Genomic DNA, 21,288 nt, shown 5'->3' with positions numbered 1-21,288 from the left:
TCTGTTTTGTCAACATCACATGACTCTTTGAGTTGCTGCTCAAAAAGACCCCGGGGAAACACAAATGACTCTTTTCTTTGAAATTACTGTGAGTGAGTGAGTGAGTCAATTCTCATCATAAACAAATGCATGAAGTAGTCATGTGTTCAGAAAATGAGCAGGAGCAAAGAACTCATATGCTTTAATGTTGTTGAAAATACATATTTATTTACATGTTTCTGCCTGATACTCTTGGTGCAGCAGCGTGGTGACCCTCAGTGGGGATTCCTCTACAGAGCCTCGTTTCAACCAGTCACCATAAAAGAAAAATATACAGGCAGATCCTCACATAGCTCACACCCAGAGCAAAGCGAACACTCTCTGCCATGTCTGTGGCCTCTCTCATGTCTTCACTTGTCTCTGGTCTTTAATATCCTCCCCAGAGTCTCCTGGATGGTATCCTCATCATCCCATTGGGTGGCTGACACCCTCAAACAGGAAGGGACTCCTGCCATGACCCACAATGCTAACAGAGAAAGCAGAGAGGAGCCAGGAGTGGGTTACATCATATCCTCTTTGAGCTGACTTGGACCTGGAACCTGATAATAACTTTATGAGCAGGGAGGCCGGCAGTTTTCCTTTAACTGGAGACAAGATTTGTGAGAAATGTCATGTTTTGTAGCTTATTTCCCATGATTACATACACTGAATCTGAAACTTTTACATGCAGCAATGACTGTCAAGAGGAGTCATGTGAAACTGCTACCCATGAGAACATAGCTGAAATGAATTCAGGTCGAAAACACGCAATCTCTTTTTCAAAGGGTTTAGGCGGCTGGCTGCCATTATCTAAACTAGGAGCTGGGCACGTTTTAGAAGCAGCAGCTGATAGGATGCAGTCAATCTTTCTATCTGTCCAAACAGAGCCTCACCCTGTTCATCCTTCTCTCTCACCGGGGGGGGGGGGGGGGGGGGGGGGGGGTCCCTGTCCCTACTGTGCTGACCATCTCTGTTTGGGATGACTTGGCTGGGATCGCCGCGACGGACAGGAACACACTTCCCCTCAATCAGAAGCTTCCAGCAGGTGTGCTGTACCTCTGTTCTCTTTCATCCTCATCTCTAGCTCACTGGCTCCTGGCAGTTCGCCTTGAGTGGATTTAACAGTTTGTAGAGTGGAGTTAGGTGCCAGCCTAGACTTTTCACACATTGTCATCCCTGAGTCAAGCCAAACGTGTGCGAATGCAGAAATCTTTGTCTTATTTCTAACATCCTGTCTTTGATGCTCCTGTCAAACTGTTTTGCTCTCCATGGATTTGATTTAACAGCACAGAGATGAAGGTGATGTGTGGCTCTGGACTATAAACACTGTAATCTGGCCATTGCTGATGTGTACACAAAAAGAGATGGCACATGTGCTGACCAGATGTGGCTACTATTGTTGTGGTCGCATGGTTGTGGTCAGTGCAGCCCATTTAAAACCTCATCCCCTAACCGGAGAAAGTAGGAATGAATAAGTTCCGCTGTGAGCTGACAAACTCTATGATGACTTTTAGCTCAAAAGATGACTAAAAGCTTTAGAACTTCCACATTGTTGTGGTGCAGCCCAAACCACAGACCAACACGGTGTTTCATTCACAAATACTGAGCCTTAGCTTATATGATGTGGTCCTCTGGTTTCTTTCTGTGATGATACGGATCACCATCTCTCCTTCAAAGCACAAGTATTCTCAATTTATAAATTAGGTGCGCATCAACACAGGGCACTGCCACAAACAAAGCATCCTGGCTCAGTCCATGAAGATGTATGGCCAAATATGGCCTCTCTGTTGAGCAGGATTTACTTGGAGACGGGGTCTGGACGGGTGAGGAGTTACAGTACGCAGGATCAAACCAGTGGCCTGGAGCTCTTTACTGGCTGTGGTTGGAAAGAAGACCGATGCCAGGCTCATTACTGCCCAGTGCCAACCATATTTTGGCACATTTCAAGACACTCTGGGTGGCAAGAATCCCATCAGGTCTTGTTTATTTTTCTCTTCTGTATAACTGTGGGAGTCAGAATTAATGACAGTGATTTTTGATGCTGACCCTCTGACCGTAAGCCAGAGCTATTCAGCTTTTCATCTCATTGGAAGAATGTGTTATGAACCACCCAGTTCTTCTCCATGGATCAGCAACTCTATGAAGCATTTTACATGTACAGTTAAAAGGGCAGTTTGACATGGTGAAGTTTATAAGCAGAGAGACAGAAACAAAGACTAAGAGGCTGTAGCTATGCTAGCAACTCTATGAGGCTGAACAGCAGTGATTTTTAAATGCTAATGTCAGCATGACAACAACATTTTCATATTTAGCATGTATAATTTGGTTGTAACTTGTTCACAAATGTTAGCATGTTAGCAAGCTAACGATAAACAACACAAAATACAGCTGAGACTGATGGGGATATCATCATTCATAAACCAAAGTATTGTTATGAAATTAAAATTTTGACTCAAGCATCACTAATGTTATTACAATTCATCCTGAGGGGATCATGAGTGTCTGTACCAAATTTTATGGCATCCATACAATAGTTATCAAGACACAAAATCTCACGGTTGCACTAGAGGAAAAGTCAGGGAAACGCTTGATCCTCTGGAAACCATGAATGTCTGTTTCCATCTATTACTGAGGATCAGTGAAAAAGCTGACCTGCTGGTGCCAGTACAGTAAAAGCTGCAGGGTCACCAAAGTAATCAGGATTCATCCTCTTGGCACCATGAATGTCTGTACAGAATTTCATGGCATTCCATCCAACAGCTGTCAAGATATTTCTCTAAAATCCAAAAATGTCAACCTCATTTTGTTCCCAGAGGAAAAGTCAGGGATTCACCAAAGTCAAGCAGGATTCATCATCTGAGGGCCATGAATGTCTGTACAATATTTCATAGCAATCTATGAAATAGTCGTTTAGATATTTCAGTCTGGACTGAACTTGGCCCACCATCTAAATGGCTGAAAACATTTCGTCTCCACTGACTGTTTGCTACACTTTTGCTGACAGGATTAATGATTCACAGTCCTTTCATACCTGCTACAGTGACACACTGACAATAAGGGTGAAGTGGCAAGGGGGTGTTTGTCAAACAGTTGGACAGTCTTCTACATTAGAGGCCCTGTCTTTATAGAGGAAATATAAGGACTGAAATGTTTCCCGACACACCGAATATAATACAGCTGCACATCCCAGCAGGACAACTAACCCCATGAATCAATACCTTCTCTCCAACATCATATATAACATAGACAGCCATCAGCTGGGGGACACTTAATCTCCATGCTAGCAGTTTTTCAAGACCACTCACGGCTGTAAGCTTCTGCTTGTGTCTGACCTCAGTACGCATGGACGTTTATATCATTTTCAAAACAAAACATGTGTTGGAGGTCCTGTTTCTGCGAGAGGAACATATTTTAATGAGGCCTTTTCATGTATGTGTGGCCGCTCGTACATATTATTCAGCATGGACTCGCTGTATTCCAGCTCAGGTGTTGAGAGCCAGGTCTCAGCACTTAAATCACAAAGGATTGATAGGAGCAACAGAGAATCTGTGAAATATCAAGAGATGGAGGAAAAAATCTCTTTAATCAGCAGCAGTATCCCATCCATACATTCCTTTGCTGCACTTTGTTGCCAGACCATTGTCATCACTGTGATGTGTATTTCTCACAGCCGTTTTCCCCATAATCCTCAACAACATCAATCGCAGAACCACACTGTCACCAGTCATAAAAAGAGCCAATTAAGACCCTGATAGTGCAAGTATAGAAGAGACAGCAGAGGCAGAAATTCCCTCCAAAAAGCCAAAGAGTCAAAGTCATTTTAGTGGTCAACCACTGTGGAGAGATGGAGAGAACTCTCCTTTCATACTCTGCTCATTCTGGAGAAGGACTTTGGATGCTCACACACAGAGACCTGATGTTAGCCAGAGTTTGGACCGAGGATAACATGAAGTCAGTACACTACACAGTGAAGAGTAAACTTCCTGGGGAGAACTTCAGTCCAGGCCTGCTGCTGCAGCGATGCTCTCCTCTGTCCTTCAACAACCCTGATTAAGATTGGCCTCTAAATCGGCCCAGTCATCACAGATGATGAATACCTGCAGCCAATCCAGTTGGCAGGTAATCAGCGGCGTCCAATCAGGTAATGAGGACCTGCATGTTGGAATGGGAAGCAGACAACCCCACGGCTGTCTAGCAGGAAGGAGGGAGAAAGCGGTCATGTTCTAAAGATACTTAAAGGCGTGCCACATTTGTGTTCTCTGTCCTGTGAAGATCAATGTCTGTGGACAATTATCTTTGATCAGAGAAACTGATGGACATCTCCTCAGAGGCAGGGTGTCTGACTCAGAGATGGGAAATGAGGCACTGCATTTTCGATCATGTAAATTCTTTGGTTGACGAGAACCACCCATAAATTGACTCCCCGAGGAACTTGGCAACCCCGAACTCCAAAACCAAGCTGCAGTCAGGTCTGGAGATGTTTATGGAATAGTACATGGAAAATTTGTCAGAGAAACATGTTTTCCCAGGGAATTAGTATCATCAGATGAATTTACAAAAATGTACAGTGTTGTTGCTGAGTGATCTCCCACAGGTTCTCTTGGGAAGAAGAACCATTCCAACATGGTACATTACTCTTGGTGAGCGCCAGAGGATGACTTTCTGATTTGTGGTCCCTCTTTAGCAAGCATTCCTGGGGGAAATTCGAGAGAGACCATTATGCAAATCCGCAGGTGCATGCCAAGACCAAATAACTGAACTCCTGCCTCCAAGTACTTCAAGATGCCTTTCTGCCTGCTCCTGATAGTGTTCAGACCACAGCGTGAGGAGAGACGCCAGGAACATGTGGGTGTAGTGTGGAGGTCCATGGGGCCTGCGTGTCCACAGCCTTCAACCAAAGCAATTAAAAATGAATTTTTACTTGTCGAGCCCATTACGAGACGGTCCCACTGAGGAAGCAAACAATCAGAAGTGCAGGAGTGTGCAACTCTCACATCTTGTGCTGATAATGCTGTCAGCTATGCCACCATCCCCACATCGTGAAAGGAAAGGGAGCGCTTGTTTTCCATTTCACTTTCAGCAGTTAGGTATTATCACATTCCATAAACAGAGGCGCTCTCAAAAGACTGATTTCATTAGGCCTTCAGCTGACATGGAACCAGCAGGTTTGAATGAACTTTGTTTATTTTCATGTGTTTCATGAGGTATGTGTTGTATGTGTGTGGGGAAATGAGAAATGTCTGTAATGGGAGGGGGGATTCAATCTGGCCTGCTCTCAGTGTTGAAAACTTCAAGTGTGGAGGGTCAGCTGAAGACAGGAAAGCCCCTCATCATTTACTGCTGCTGTCCTGTGCCGGGGGATGACAGCAAGAGGAGGCACATAGCCACTACTCATGTCACATGTAGAGACACTGCCCCCTAGTGTCTAAAATATGAACTCTGCTGGCCGATGAAAGATGACAGTTCAGGCTTTTGTTTAGCATTCACTGCAACAAACACCACACTAAGGAACTCAACGTGAGCTATTAAGAAGTAGCATTCCCAAACTTTTTCCCCAAACAGAGAAGTTTTTATGCCAAATATGGGAACTAATTTTAATAGAAAACTTCGAGAACATTTGTGTATCTGTATTAAGAAAATAGAAGTGCTAGAGACTGGAGTGTTACATTCTCTCCAGTTCTTTACCTCAAGTTGAGGCAATAACAATGTCCTGATATACATTATGTTGAGTACACCCATGGGCTCCTCTCCAGGTACATAACAATTTTCAGACACAAGTTTAAGAACTACTTGCCCTGTAAGGTCAGCTCCAAAAGCCATCTCCAAGTCCAACATTCAGCGCTGGAAGGGTCTGTAATCATTTTGATCCACACTGCCAAACACAATCCGAATATGATGCACAAAAAGTGAGATAAGAATCCCGTCCATCATTTTTTTTTTTAATTCCATTAAACAAGGGACCTGCAGTGCAGAGAATCTCAAACATTCATCAACATGGGCTTGCCATTAAAAAAAAAAAAAAAGGAAAGGAAAAACATACCCCAGCTTCAAAGTCATAGGCAAATATTTCACAATATCTACATTGCTAAAAGTCACACTCGGACAAACTAACCCAGAGACCATCCAAACATAAAACAGTAGTAGGTGCTCATGAAAAGACAAGAACATAAAACTACAGGACAGACCTCCTTCATATTTGTTTATAATGGTCATGTCATCTAATGGAACTAACACATGTAATGCTTCAACTACCTTTACTTCATATATATATGATATCAGCCATTGGTATTGGTGCTTAATGAAACATTTTCATAAGCATTTTCACTGTTCTCCTCAGCAACATCAAGTCAACATTGCACAACCCAAACACACACAAATCCACAAACCCTCTGACAAAACCTCTTAACACTGTTAAAGGCCAGCTAAAGCTCAAGCAAATACTAATCAAATCCCACTGTATTGGCTCTGTTGAGTCAACGCAATTAAGTCTTTGCCGTTCAACAAGTTAAATCTCTTAGTGGCCGAGTCAAACTTTTACTGCCGGCTGTGAGAATGATGTGAGGAATGGAGCTGCATTCAGAGTGCTCTGTGTAGAAACATGAACACATTCAAATCAAAATGCTATTGAGAGAAATTATCAGAAACATTTTCTTTTTGCCTCTTAGTCTAAACAAGGAATTTCCTAAATGCTCTACAAACAGTCTGACTGGCAGCACACACTATTACAAAATGGCTAATGAACATGTAAACTCTGGGACAGCTAAACAATTATGAACAGGAAAAAAAACCTAAGAAAACAATTCTGTTGGCTCAGAATATAGACGATGCTTACACCATTAAAAATAAATAGTTTTACAATAACATAATGAAAAACAAACAGGGAATATTCCAAAAAGATATAATGCTTTTGTGTACTGAGGATGTGGGATAATATGGCTAAAGGTTGTACAGTCACAGGTTGGAAGGAGGCAACTATGAACGAACTGTGTGTGTATGCTTTGCCCTACATGCGCATTAACACATATACACCTGTGTCAGAGGATGCATAGGTGGCATAGGAGATTCTGAGGTAAACCCATAAAAGGCTGTGAAGGAGAAAGTTAAAAAACACACAGCATATATAACAAAATGTTTGTTATATATGGACTCTCCCCAACATCCAACCAACACTCACATCCACAATGAATTCTGTGGGGGGGGGGGGGTAGAAATATAGTAGAAATGTCACAATAACTTTTACCTATTATTGTCAACTATGTTTCTCTCACCTACGCACCTCTCTGGATACAATCAGAGGCAAAGGGCATGAATAAGGCAGGTTATAAAACATAACAAAAACATTTACCGCTTCAGATAAACAGTTTCAACAGTATGGGTCAACACAAATATTTTTTCAAGACACAATAAGTTAAAAACATGTATAAACAATAGAAATTACTTGGCTTCTTTTTAAAACCCATTCATCTCTACCAGAAAAAAAAAAAAAGCTTATAGAAATTATATAAACTTTCAACCCATCAAAACGTGCAACAATAAAGAAATCCCCTCTCATTGAACATCAAATCAAAAAGTAACAAGATGAAAAGGTATGTATACACACTAGTATGTACAAGTATTGAAATAAAAGAGTGATATTAGATATTTACATACAAACATCAGTCCCTGATCGATTAAGGCCAAAGTGCTGTAGATGCATGTCACCCACATCACATGTAGGCTGCTGTTGCACTTAAGTGTTCCTCAGTTTGCAAATTGCAAAAGAAGCGATTATACAGTAATACTCAAGGCCTTTGCTCTAGCATCCTGTGTCTTTCAAACATATAAAACTTAGCAAACTTTTAGCTTTAAGAAATAAAATTAGCCCAAACCTCACCTTTTCCAGCAGTCCGTAGTCTCCATTTTTTTTCTCTTTTTTTTTTTAAATTTTTTTTTTTTACAAAAACGAGATATTTTATTATATATACAGTAGTACTATAGTTAATATGATCAAGTCCTGATTCCAATTCAGCCTTCTCAACTTCCTGTAATGCCCTCTCATCCTGAGAGAGTATTTATAGGGAGTCTGGGCCCAACTGTTAAATGCAGATGAATGCAAGGAACTGGTGCGCTGAAGAGGCCGGTGCTGGTCTCCTCTTGTGCAAGTGGAACCACAGTGTCAGTGATGGAGCAGTTAGAGCATGCCGAAGCCTTCACTGCCCTCACTGATGGCCAGCTTCAGCATCTTGTGCAGCTCCTCGTAGGAGTCGTAGGTAGGGAGGCACAGCTGGTTAAAACTGCACAGAGTAGAGGAACACGAAGAGTCAGCTGATGTATAAATTCTGATTAAGTATCAATGAAACTTTTACATATAATGCTACGTGTGATCAAACGTAATATTCTATATTTTTCTTATTGCTAACAAATAAAATGAAAAGACCTAAACCAACAATCACTTTATTGTAAGTATTTCCTAGCATAATGTAGCATATTCATCTGTGCCACAGAGCTCCATTGTTGTACAAAAACTATTAAACAAACATGAGTGACCCACACCGTTGCACTGGGTGACAAATTCCTTCATTACGTACACGCACGCACGCACACACGCACGCAGCTAGCTGCTGCTAAAGTCAAAAAGTGAGATGTGAGACAGACTAACACACTGTTGGTTTTGGCCATTTCATGGGATATGGAGCCAGTAAGAAACATGTAGAACAACACCAGCCTTGTCTTTCAAATATATCTGCCTGTGTTTTACTACTCACCAGGTGTGTGCAGTGGGCAAGGTGCTGTGTGTGGGGGCGGCAATGATCTGGAAGGAGGGGCAAAGAGTGTTGAATCCCCCAGGTGGAAGCTGAGAGGAGCCTGTGGTGAACTGCAGCAGACGCGCCAGCTCCTCCTGGGTGAAGCTGGACACCACGGCCCAGAACCACTTCATCACCTGTAGCAACAGAAAATCAACATGCTCAGACATTTTCATCACTGTTCTGCTGTTAGGAGAAAAGGAAGACAGAGATTTTCCATGACATACTTTCTCTCTGAAGTGCCATGATCCTCCGACAATCACGGCGTGAGCCTTGAAGTCCTGCACATTTATATCACCGGTGCCACACATCAACAGCTGAAGAGATTAGAAGGAAAAAATTATAATTACCCAGTCATGTTGTAAAAGAGCAAAAGGATTTTATTATAAACATCACACATACCTCCAACTCATTCTCATCAAATATGGCTAGCAGGTTTTCTGGAACCAGTTCGTTCAAACCTGCAATTGATCAGGAAATTACACTAATTACACGCACATTACCGGAGACGTCAAATTAGAGGAATTGGCAAAAAAATTGCAGCCTGCAGCTGTGCTAGTTCCCTTACCTTTCAGGAAGTGTTCCACCTCATCTCTCACCTGGCTGGCCAGTCTGTACTGTGCCAGCAGGTTGAGATAATGCATCTTGTTTTCATTGGTGACAGCGATCTGAGCTCCCCCTGATATCAGCTCCACCACCTGCAAGAGAACATGAGTCAGATATATGTCTGAAATAAATAAAAAACAGTAAAACAACAAATGACAAAACAAGATTAAAATTCAGTCATTGTGCGGCTCTCAAAAACGGTCAGTAAAGGTAAGATGGTAGAGATGGGATTAGAATATATACTGTAGTTCAGACACTTTCTTGAATGTGTGTTTGGCTGTCACACACTTGTCAGCCTCATTATAAATATTTAATCAATTTAAAAAAGGTAAAAAGTGTGTATCTAATTAAAAGGAGGGGGTTGGACTCAGCTTGTGAGGTTGTGTCAGGATGGAGAGTTACACAGCCAGTTCTTATGTGGAATTTTATAACTGAACAACAAAAACAAAGTTTGAAAAGGTTTAAAAACTTAACGTAAACTCACCACTCCCTCTCTTTAAGAAAAAAAAAACCAAACTGCCTGCCAAACAAGCAATATGGTTTCTTTTGTTTGGTTTATTGCTCCTATCTCCTGTGAAATTACATCAGGGATAAAAGAGGAAGTTCCCTTCCAAAAGTGTTGCCTCACCTTCTCCAGCTGTCCTGACTTGCTGTACTTCTCCTCGGCAAACACCAGGTCCATTTCACTCACGTCATTGTTTAGGATGAAGCAGACTTTAGTTTTGTAGAACTCCTGGTCGTCAGTCTCAAAGTACTGCGTGTGGAAAATAACCCCCCCCAAAAAAAACGCAGGAAAATGACGTTTTCAAATAAACATGACATTTCATGTTGTCGGTGGAAGGATAAAAAACAAAACGATTGGGTCTCGTTTAATTCTCAGCTTTGAAATCTTAGCAAGTTGGATAAACAGCAAAACACACTGGCTAGTTCTCCATGAAATAAATAATGCCAGGAAACAAATCAGGTTTCCTGGCTTTGCGAGGAATTTTAAAGTGATGAGACAGACCAGCTGACACCAGAAGTTAAACAATGAAAACATGACCTTCCAACGTCCAGGGAATGAGTCTTCTCTGTGGGAATGTATTTTGTTCCATACCTTGTAGTTCATCCTTAGGCCAATGATCTGTGCCAAGAAGGAACGTGTAAAGCGAGCTCGGACCAGCTGTTTGTAGGCCCCACCCAGGGCAGACTCATACAGGCACTTCCCTACCACACGGCCCGCAAACTCGTACATCTTCAGACGCAGGTGGGGCGGCCTGTCAGCATTTGGGTGCACCTGCAAAATAGATGTTAATTCTTTTATTTCGCATTTAATGTATGTAGTTTAAGAGGAGAATATATAAGTTGTTTTAAAGGTGGTTTAACAAAAAAACCAAAAACTTACAAGACCCTGGTTGTTGTCGCTGAAGCGTGTGAACAGCTGGTGGGAAGTGTCAAAGAGGGTCTTGCAAATCAGCTCAAACCACTCCCTGCGAGGCCCGCCCCAGTCCAAAGCTGCCGAAAAAATGTGAAAAGTTATAGCAGTGTGGTCACCTTAATGAATTGCTGTGTCTGTGACTTTCATCAGGATGTAATCTTAAGAGCTTATTGGTTTGAAATCGTTGCTGCAACAGCAAAAATGTGTAAAATTCTCAATACACAAGCTGATGTTTTGTTTACCTTCCTCATCCTGAAACACGACCTCAAAGTTCTTACTCCAGTCTGACACTGAGAAGTTCCTTGTAGCCTTCAGGGACTGAGCAGCAACAAGAAGGAAAAATAAATGAGAGTTTAATTTATCACTGGGGTCACAAGAGTGTTACGATTACATGACTATTTTCATTGTGCACATTTTATGAAACAGCTTCGTAATACAGTAAAGAAGCACTCACTGAATCGAGAATGGCGTGTCGAGTGATTTTTAGGCAGGTCTTGGTGCGAGGTCTCTTGGAGTGGATGTGTCTGAGTTCACGCTGAAAGAAGTTCACCTTGTCTTGGAACGTTTCAGAGCCACCTGTTGATAATACCATCATGTTACTGCTACACAGTGACGTACACTGTCTCCACAAAAGATGGTATTTGTGAAGTGCGGCTCGAGGCAAAATGAATCACACTGAAACAAACCAATGTTCTTGTGCAGGAAGCGAATGAAGGTGGCAGCCATGATGTTCCTGTCTTTGCAGCTGAGCTCCACAGGAGGCTGTATCCCATCATCCACCACTAGAGTTAGATACTTGTGAATCGGATCAGGGCCATAATAGGTAAACTAAGAAGAAAGCAGAGGAATTACAGTGAGCCTGTACAAACCAAATAAGAGAGGCCGGTTCTCCAGAGTTTTCTGACATCTGCTCTGCTTACCTTTGTTCCTGGGCATACTCGAAAGGTGAAAAGGCGCCACGGAATTATTTTCAGGTAGAACTCCTTCACGGATAGTTGCTGTTGGACATAAAGTCTCTCATTTACTTATATAGACAAAACCAAGAGTTGAAGAAAAATCATACCAATCAAATGCAACCATTAAAATCTGACCACTTACCTTTGGCGATATGTAACAGTAGACCTTTTTTGGTTTCTTGACTTTCTCAGGTTGTCCCTCCACAGGAGAGTCATGCTCATCCTCCTCTTCTCCCATAGAGGGCCTCCGCTGGGGAGCCAGCAAAGAGGAGGCTGGTAACTGCCATGACGAACTGCTGTAGTTCCCACTGCTGTACAGGTATGCCTCAAAGTAGATACTTATGCCTGGAGTGGACACATTCTTCTCCACACAGGCCTTCTCATTCTCTGTAATATGCAATGCGAGTATGAGTATTAGGCTTTGAAAACCCAGGATGACTTTATTCTATAGTAGTGTATTTTTCCTCAGCATGAGGAAAGTCTGCTCACCACTGAGAACAATTATGTCAAATTCCCCATTGCTGAGCGGCTGGTCCTTGTAGGAGATGCGGGCCCTGAAACAGCCTGTTTTCCTCAGGGTCAGTCTCAGCAGAACCTGGCACTGCTGCTTATTGAGTGAAACTGACTTACTGTAGTACTCCTCCAGACTGTCATCATCCACTGTGCCCAGCTGGAAGAACAGGAAAACTAAAATGAATCCCAGCTCAGAATGTTGAGAATTACTTGTAAGAACCTGTTCTGCTGTAAAGCTAGTGACTGTGCAATTGGGAACAGAAGGTTGAAAACAAAGGCTGGCTTTCATTTTTACAGTCATAATCAAGAAATAAATCTTCAAATTATAGTTTAATGGATAATAGAAAAGGGGTTTGTTCCCATACAGAGTGCACATGGACGCTGTAGTTGGCTTCATCTGTGAGAGATGTGGAGTTGCTGGTGGGGTTTCCATACTCATCCCTGGGTTCAATCTGCAAAGTGTGCTGCTGGCCATTTATTAGCACCAGGGTGGAGAAATGGTAGGCTATCTTGGTTTTAGATGGGACAACTGTACCTGAAGTGAACAAAAGAACAGAAAAATATGCAATCAGGAATACAAACTTGTCATATCATTAAATTACACAAAGCAAAATACAGGTTGGCTCTTAAACCTATAGCGTAGTCATACCTGGCTGGAATATCTTATAATAAGGGCTGTAGGCTACATTGAGGCCGCCCAGCTTGACAGCAATCTCATAGCGTCCAGCCTTGCGCACTGTGAAGGCTACTTTGACTACATTGGACTCTGGTTCTTGCAGAACCTCCTGTGTAACAGGGATGTCCAGAGCCAATTCGATGTGGGTGATGTTGACCCTCAGTCCCACAGGTCGATGGGCCGGGAAAGGTTGGCCATTCTTATAGAACAGCTGAGCAGACAGACATAAAGGGAGTTAGATTTAGATTCAGAAGACACACAAGTCAATTTTACATTTCTGAACATAATGTTGCAAACAAAATATTCTTGACACTGCTGCATGAATCAGACACTTGTAAGAAAGTCAGTGAGACTAAAAACAAGATGTGCAGAACACCTTTAGCTTCGACACATTAGGAATTAATTATCACCTGGACTCTGAAGCTCATAGTCTGCCCAACTTCCTGCGGTTCCTTCCAGTCCCATGACACCTTGCAGGAGCGTGGGTCCAGGTAGTTGCCCCGGACATAGTCGTAGATGCTGCGGTCACCGCGTCGACCTGGATCCTCATTCTGCAGGAAGCTGACAACCCTCGCTGCAAGCTCACAGAGGAACTTGATGGTAAAGACGAACGCTATGATGGAAACAGTAATTCCACCTGCCACAAGAAGGGAATAAATGCAAGAGACAATTTGTTAAAAGTTAGAATGCGTTTGGAATAAATGCAAGCTATTTTTATATGGTTTTGAAATGAGTGGATGCACTACTTATTTGAGAAAGTATTTAACAAAAGCAACGATTAACATTTGACGAAGTCCTCAGGCTATAAAAAAATAAAAGACATTTGTAAAACCTGTGGTACCAGGTCACAGCTGAAGTATGTGCTTGAGGGAAGAAAGAGAGTGAGCCACGTAGCAGAAATTCCAGGACAGGCCATATCAGCCCAACCCGAACAGCGAACATTGGACTCACCAATCACGTAAAACATGAGGTCCCTTATCAAGAAGCACAGTGCCACAGTACAGCCAAATATGAGCGCTCCCGCTGAAAAGACAAATGGATATTGTACCGATGAATTATTAAAATGAAAACAATAGACACTTCCTGCTCTGGGCAAGCAGGTTAAATTTTGATGATTGCACTTCTCTTCTCTTTTTAAGACATTGTGTCATGGTTATACAAACACTGGACCACTATAGTTTACATGGGTTTTCTGCCAAATGAAGCAACATTAAATGTCAAGAAATGGCGTGATTTAAGTGGCCAGTTTTGAGTGGAAGGTAATACCACACCCACACCCAACAATACCAGTATATGGTATAATAACAATGGTCATGGCTCTGCATAAGGAATGCTATAATGTAACAACGTTCAGAGAGAAAAGGACAGAAAAACAAATAGATGTTGAACTGTACAATTTGTTGAACTGTACAAACAGATGAAGCAACATTGAATTTCTCCTTTAGGCTTTTGAGTTACATTCAAATGATCTACGACATCTGCAGTAATAACATTTGTGAAAACATTTGGCAACAGTACCGCCCATCTTATGTTTATGTCTTATATCTAAATGCCTCTCTATACTCTTCAGCTGTAGCAAGCAACCCCAAACTAAAACCAGTCTGAAGCAGAAAATGATTGGAGATCGGAGTCTCACCAATTGACCACTTCTCATTCAGACGCCTCTCAGCAAGGCTGTGCACCAGCCGGATCTCGTAGTCCTGGTCTCGACTCCCCCTAGAAGTCTGGAGGATCTTGATGCCTGTGGACAACTTAATGTAGTCTTCGTAGTAGTAGCCCCAGGCAGCTAAAGACAGCTGCAGTTGACTGTCAAAAAGGGACAGATCATCCAGATTCATGCAACCCAAGGTCTTCAGTCTGCAGTGGAAAACAAAAGTGAAAATAGATTAAGTAGATAATTGACAGGAATGGTAGCACCGCCTACAGTAGTACAGCCTTTAGAACACAACCCTGGCCTCACCACAAAGTGTTACCCAAAGTCTATTGATCAAGACTGCTGACTTAACTGCAAACAACAGGCTATCCCACACACTAAACAAACACTATTTTTTTGTGAAACTCTGCACGAGAGTAACCTTGATCTTTTCAGCTAAACTCTTTAGTGAGATGGTGCGGCATGTTGCATCTGCTCTTACTAAAAGACTAAAGCAACAAGGCTTCATTACAAAAAAGGTCAACAGGAGAAAATGCTTAGTGGAGAAATGGTTGTAACCATTAAAACCAAAACTTAATCTCCTATTGTAAATCTACTAGTGCAACATTGTGTCTTTGTTTAAACTAGGGATGTGCTTGTGCTATAACCGTTCATAGTTTGGTCATCATGGCCAAAATGATGTAAGCAAACAATATAACTCTATAATATAAAATCTGAAATAATAGAAAAATACACACTAAAAATAGATATTTTAAAACATGAATTAACTAGTGCTTTGCTGTGTCAGGTTTACATGTGTAATGGGGCTGATTATCTACCGTGTGTTTGAGGTCAATTATTATGATAATGATGGTAATCCAAACGAAACCATCATTCTCTTTTCATTTCTAACTATATATATATATATATATATATATATATATTTCTAACTTAACTATATAATTGCATCTTTCCAACATCCAACTCTTACGAACACTACTTTTCTGAGAAGCAATGAGAGGCTTATGTGGGTCTGCAGCTTAATCTTCCCCATTTACAGTTTATTTTTAGCAAGCAAATTAATGCAAAGATCATCTTCGGTTACTACACAGTTAGTGAACTGAAACTCAGCAATAAATATGTGAGTAATTTTATGTCCAGTGAATCAAAATCGGCAATGCAGACGGCGACAGTGTGGCAGTCATGACCTTCACAAATGTGACATTGTGTCCTTTTAGAAATGTCGTACAATTTTCTTTAAAAACATGATACTATGTGTTTTTGAGAAACAATACTGACCTCTACAAACATTAAAATACACTTTTCTCAAACATAGGCAGGACAAACAGACAGTGTTATGAAGTAACTACCTATCATAGCAGGTTCTGACTGCATCAATAGAGAGCATCCAACACACACACACACACACACACACACACACACACACACACACACACACACACACACACACACACAAACATCTGCATTGCTGCAGGGTCTCACAGTAACAGCCTCTAAAGAATACTTTTTACTGCAGTGACCCTCTGAAACACTGCAGCCTCCACTGCTCATTGTCAGCAAACTCGGCTAACCATGATTGGAGAGGCAGCCCTCAAGTGGATATAAATAAACAGAGTCTTTTTTAACCAGCATAAAACATGACCATAACCACCTAACCAATTCAAGACATTAAAAAACATGCCAGGGACAATCTACATTTATGACATGCCAACAAGTAATTGTTTTTGAAAAAGGACGGCTGCTCACGAGTTTGCCTGATTGGTGTAAATGCTGAAGTTAAGACCTTTCATTGCTTACGTATGGTAATAGTGCTCCAGGTTCTGAGAGCAAAGCCACTCCTGGAAGGCAAAGTCTCGCAGCAGCTGGATGTGGGCTTCTGCAATTTCCCTCCAGCGCTGCTGTTCCTTCACCACCTCTTCCAGGCGACTCAGTACACTCAGACTCAGTTCCTCCAGTGTCTGTACATCTGGATGACACATGAACAGCAAATAAAAATCCCCATGCAAATACTGGCCAGAAAATCAGCATCACTAATGCCATAGCACAAGCTTAAATACTAATTAAAGTCTATTACAATGAGTATCTAAGTCTGTGCTGATTGTGCATACATGCCAGTTGCATCTCATAAGCCTGAACTTTTGTGTTTCAAAACCAAAAATTGACCAGGGTCAAAGCAATAAGCAATACATTCTCACTGCACTAAACATAGCTCAAATTAAGTTAAACATGACATTATCTCTGATATTTCTGCAGAAACTAGGATGGGTGCTGGAGAAAGTATTCTCTCCAAGAAACTGTTTAATTTTCATCCAAGATAAGCTGTCATGCAGATGTTTCCTTGTGTATATTACAGAAGCTACATCTGCTTACTTCACCCTGGATAAAACCATCAACCAAACTTCTGTGCTATATTGGTAATGTAATATGAAACAAGTGTAACCCACTGACCTTCAAATAAGTGCCTGTATTGAGAGAGGCTATGTCCTTGGAGCCATTCCTGAATCTGACTCTCTTTTCCTTTCTTCCAGCGTACCTCCCAGAAGAATATCCACGACACTGAGCAGAAGAGGAAGGTCAGGAAGAAGCGGCGGTCCATCAGACCATCTTTCAGCCTTCACTCAGACCTCTTCGTGCTCAAAGGAAAAGTGTCATGTAACAGGAAGCTAGTCAAGTTTCCTACAATAATAGAAGACAAAACTGCTTAGGTTCAAAACTGCTAGACCAAAAAAATACACAACAAAAAACTTTGGCTTTCAAGAGATGGATTCTAACGAGGGGCACTAGTCAAACATGGGAAATGATTGAGCCTAGTAGCTTCAACTGTAAACTGCTCTGCCAAAAAAGCATGAATATTTAAGTGTCACCCTGGAGAAGTGTTGGCTGATGGGAGAAAAACATTACTCCACAGCACTGAAATATGCATGAGCAACTTGGCCAAACAATAGTCACAAAACTCTCACCAGCCTCTGTTTAACTATCAAAGAAACCAGGTAAAACTAAGCGTTACTACACTCTAAATCCCATCCACCGACAAGTCCAGATGATGGTGATGGCTCTGAGGATGAGGAGCTGTCTAGACGTGCTAGCTCAGGTGTCAAAACGTTTCCAAATGTCATCCGCTGCCACTGTCATTAACAACCAGAAAGCTACATCACCTCTTCAAACAGCTTCGGTAAAGTTCACTGGACAGTGCCTTGAATGGCGTTTCAAAAATGCAATATTATCAATTCTCGCCTGTCTATTGACACCTGAAGCGCTAGGTAAAGCTAGCAGCTAATGCTAACATATTTTAGCATCGTTAGCATGACAAACGGCTACAGCAGCCTTAGTTGACTAGCGAACGATGCTAGCGGCTAGCCAAGTTAGCAAACAATGTCAACGTAATTTCAAAAAGCTCGTCTCCAACCCGTGGCGGTTATCAAGATGCACATCACAAGACCTTCACAAGAATCCGCTTACAATAGCACAGCTACACAAAGCAAAACTGTAAATGCAAAAATGTCCTAAATTTTTGCTCTTAAAAACAGCATCTACCTTCGTCCGTTAGACATTAGCTTTGCAGTCCGGAAAATGCGCAGAAAAGGTGTCGATTTTTGATTACGTCACCAGAAATTGCATCGATACACGAGGGGAAGGGGAGCAAGTTTCACTCAGTTACTGAGATCTGTTTCTCAAATTTAAAGCATGGTAAGTAATTTAAAACTGTATGACAACTACTCCACGGCTGTCTTGATAGCTGGTGTCTCTTAAAGTATGACATTTAGTGTATTAATAAGGCATTTAATTTTTTTTCCCAGGGAAGCCACTGAGCTAAGTTACCTAGCCTAGCCTAACGTTAAGTAAGCTATACCTACACATACAGCGCTACCTACGCAAACTATTCATCTAAATATATAGTTTATATCAGTACAAGGAGCTTGGTCTGAACATAATCATAAACACAATTGGAAGTTGGTTTCCAAAAGGCTGCGATCGTGAATTTGATTTAACCTCTTGGTGTCTAACTAACGAGTTCAGTGTTTGTTTCAGTAAATGTCAATATCGTATCAGTTGAACGGCTTCACTCGATCATATTATAGTCAACCTTTTTTTTCCTGTATGTTCAGCTGTGGGACAGTCGTTGATATTCAATAAAGACCCCGTGCCAGCATTGTATTGATAGGTGGACTCTCCCTCTAACCGTCCACTAACACAGTTACAATCATTTCTTCTCCTACTTTCAAACAATATAGTATAAACTGTTGTTTGTGATTTATATTCTAAACATTTTTTTTCAATGTAGGCGAAGCAGAAAACAAAGAAGTTTGCTGCAATGAAGAGAATGATTAATCTGAAAGATCATAGAATGTGAGTTTTGGTTTGTTTTAATAATTATTCTCTGTTGTCAACCCAAATCACCCCTGGTTAAACCAGCTCCTCCATCACTATGAAGTTTATTAATCCAGCAGAACATGCAATTGCTGGTGAAATGTGGAAGATGTATTCAAGCCTTATAAGTTCTTGTTTGTTTTGTAGAAAAGAGAAAGACCGAGCTAAAGCAAAAGAGAAAAAGAAGAAAGACCCCTCAGAGCTTAAGGAGAGAGAAGTGTAAGTCGGTCACTCAAAAGCTTGAATTGGATGATAACTTGTGGTTGATGGCTCTTAATTTGACTTCTTTTAACTCTTTGTGCAGGACAAAGTACCCATCATGCCTGTTCTTCCAGTACAACACTCAGCTCGGTCCACCATACCACATTCTCGTCGACACCAATTTCATCAACTTCTCTATCAAGGCTAAACTGGACATTGTTCAATCTATGATGGATTGTCTGTATGCCAAATGTAAGTACTATTGTCCAGGGGGAATTAATATGAGGATGAGCATCTTTTTTTTTTTAACAATATTAATCATATATTATAATGATTCAGCAAAAATAGTTCTAAAATGGTCATTCATTTTTTTCCTGAAATCCCATCCTATCCAGGTATCCCATATATCACAGACTGTGTGATGGCTGAGATTGAGAAGCTTGGAATGAAGTACAGAGTTGCGCTCAGGTACAAAGATGTGTGGTAGAAAATGGCACTGGGCAGATGAACCTATTGAATTCATACATAAATTATTTTTATCTTTACATTTTTTGCTTGTTTTTGTTATTGCAGGATAGCCAAAGATCCAAGGTTTGAGCGCCTGCCGTGCACACACAAGGGAACATATGCCGATGACTGTTTAGTCCAACGGGTAACACAGGTAATATACTTTTAATGTACAGTTTTAGTCATACATACATACATGTCATGGAATGTCAGTATTCACTGAATGATGAGCTCCACAATATGAGTAATAGCATGTATGTTTGTTGTGCAAAATAACAGCAGCAGAACCTACTGACACTTATCCCAGCAGTTAAACAGTCATTTAGGATGTTGTATTAGTGACGTCAGACACACCAATGATACATTGGGGTATCATTATCCTGCCCAAGGACACTTGCATAAGGACACTTTGAGTTAAACTGCCATGGAAGTGTGCCAGTGGTGCTTGCTACTAGCGACAGAACACCCATTTGAAACCAGCTGCTGGTGGCGTAGTCACATTACATATATTATGTCACACTGTGTAGTTTTGGTACTGAAGGGCAGCTATAACTCACATAAAAATATTTCTACAGCACAAGTGTTACATCCTGGCAACTGTGGACAGAGATCTTAAGAGAAGAGTCAGGAAGATCCCCGGCGTACCCATCATGTACATCTCAAACCACAGGTATACCACAAATTTATATCACCTTTTTGTTTGTGTGCTTTTTTTTTTGCGCAAAATGCAAAACTTTGTTCTGGAGTCAGTACCAGCTTCATTAAAACACACTTTTTTCCCTCTATTTTTAAATACAGGTATAATATTGAACGGATGCCTGATGACTATGGTGCTCCAAGATTTTAATATTTTTACAGCTGAGCTGCACCTGTAAATGGACTGAAGTTTCCTGTTTAATATTATTTTCCTTTTATGCATATTGAAAATGTTGTTATGCTTTGAAGTTTGATTTGGTGAGGATGGGATGGGGTGAGTTTGATAGAACTGAAAACTACTTAAAGTGTTGTTTTTCTTATAAAATATTTTGTTTCAAGAATAAATTAACTGTTGCAGTGCATGTTCTCCTCAGTCTTCAGTTTTTTTTCCAACTCTCAAAATATATTGAAGTTTTCTATATGAGCAGATACTAATTTATTATGAGATAGATAAAGAATTTGGAGTTCATATTTTACACTGTTGTTTCCCTTTATCCTGTTTGAAGTTTGACTGTAACTACAATGGAAATGTGTTTTATTGCTTGTTTTTCCCCCCCCTACAGTTTAGCCAATTGAAATGTGTAATAGAAAATATGGAATAACTCAATGTAAATATAACACTAGTATAGCTTGACAGATTAATCCTTAGTTAAGTGGAATGTGACATTACCATGTTGGAATTTAAACTGATGTTAAAAACAATGTTTTTTTTACTCTTTGGCATCCCATATAAATAAACAACATTGTCTCTTTTCAATAGCTAAAGTTTTCATTTGAATGTATTTCATTCAACCTTCCGCCACAGTACGACTGAATTAGTACAGTACAGTACAAGCGCACCGCCACCCCAAAAAAATGGTGCGTTTAGGTGCTGTTAATAACGTTGAATATGG

The 21,288-nt window shown here is 41.0% G+C and overlaps 2 protein-coding genes across 2 annotated transcripts; one reads left to right on the top strand and one right to left on the bottom strand.

The window, feature by feature from the left end:
- Positions 1–5,936: 5,936 nt before the first annotated feature.
- arel1 (apoptosis resistant E3 ubiquitin protein ligase 1) lies at positions 5,937–18,206 on the bottom strand. The gene is made up of 22 exons (XM_023417263.2): positions 18,158–18,206; positions 17,072–17,299; positions 16,421–16,589; positions 14,606–14,826; positions 13,921–13,992; positions 13,380–13,606; positions 12,943–13,180; positions 12,659–12,828; positions 12,270–12,450; positions 11,923–12,167; positions 11,745–11,822; positions 11,511–11,652; positions 11,279–11,400; positions 11,067–11,142; positions 10,792–10,901; positions 10,504–10,683; positions 10,036–10,161; positions 9,370–9,499; positions 9,204–9,262; positions 9,029–9,118; positions 8,763–8,938; positions 5,937–8,291 (listed from the first exon to the last, which is right to left on the bottom strand). Exons 2-22 carry the CDS (start codon positions 17,217–17,219, stop codon positions 8,189–8,191), a joined length of 3,063 nt encoding a protein of 1,020 aa, XP_023273031.1. The 5' UTR covers positions 17,220–17,299; positions 18,158–18,206; the 3' UTR covers positions 5,937–8,188.
- fcf1 (FCF1 rRNA-processing protein) lies at positions 18,205–20,757 on the top strand. The gene is made up of 8 exons (XM_023417265.2): positions 18,205–18,310; positions 18,906–18,970; positions 19,139–19,210; positions 19,296–19,444; positions 19,588–19,660; positions 19,766–19,853; positions 20,275–20,369; positions 20,498–20,757. Exons 1-8 carry the CDS (start codon positions 18,308–18,310, stop codon positions 20,544–20,546), a joined length of 594 nt encoding a protein of 197 aa, XP_023273033.1. The 5' UTR covers positions 18,205–18,307; the 3' UTR covers positions 20,547–20,757.
- Positions 20,758–21,288: the final 531 nt, after the last annotated feature.

The sequence above is a fragment of the Seriola lalandi genome, unplaced genomic scaffold, assembly GCF_002814215.2.
Source record: "Seriola lalandi dorsalis isolate HSWRI2012SDOR001 ecotype SW California unplaced genomic scaffold, Sedor1 jcf7180002054573, whole genome shotgun sequence".
NCBI classification, from domain to species: Eukaryota; Metazoa; Chordata; class Actinopteri; order Carangiformes; family Carangidae; genus Seriola; species Seriola lalandi.
The sequence above is the reverse complement of the archived record's forward strand: the minus strand, read 5'-3'. Positions and strand labels throughout refer to the sequence as shown.

Bases quoted from the DNA above. Each gene is read 5' to 3' on its own strand.
- arel1 (XM_023417263.2), bottom strand. From the start codon at position 17,219: ATGGACCGCCGCTTCTTCCTGACCTTCCTCTTCTGCTCAGTGTCGTGG. The intron at 11,653-11,744 runs GTAAGCAGAGCA...CTTTCTTCTTAG, and splicing joins GAGTATGCCCAGGAACAAAG to TTTACCTATTATGGCCCTGA. The intron at 9,119-9,203 runs GTATGTGTGATG...TAATCTCTTCAG, and splicing joins TTGATGAGAATGAGTTGGAG to CTGTTGATGTGTGGCACCGG.
- fcf1 (XM_023417265.2), top strand. The intron at 19,854-20,274 runs GTAATATACTTT...ATATTTCTACAG, and splicing joins TAGTCCAACGGGTAACACAG to CACAAGTGTTACATCCTGGC. The intron at 20,370-20,497 runs GTATACCACAAA...TTTTAAATACAG, and splicing joins ATGTACATCTCAAACCACAG to GTATAATATTGAACGGATGC.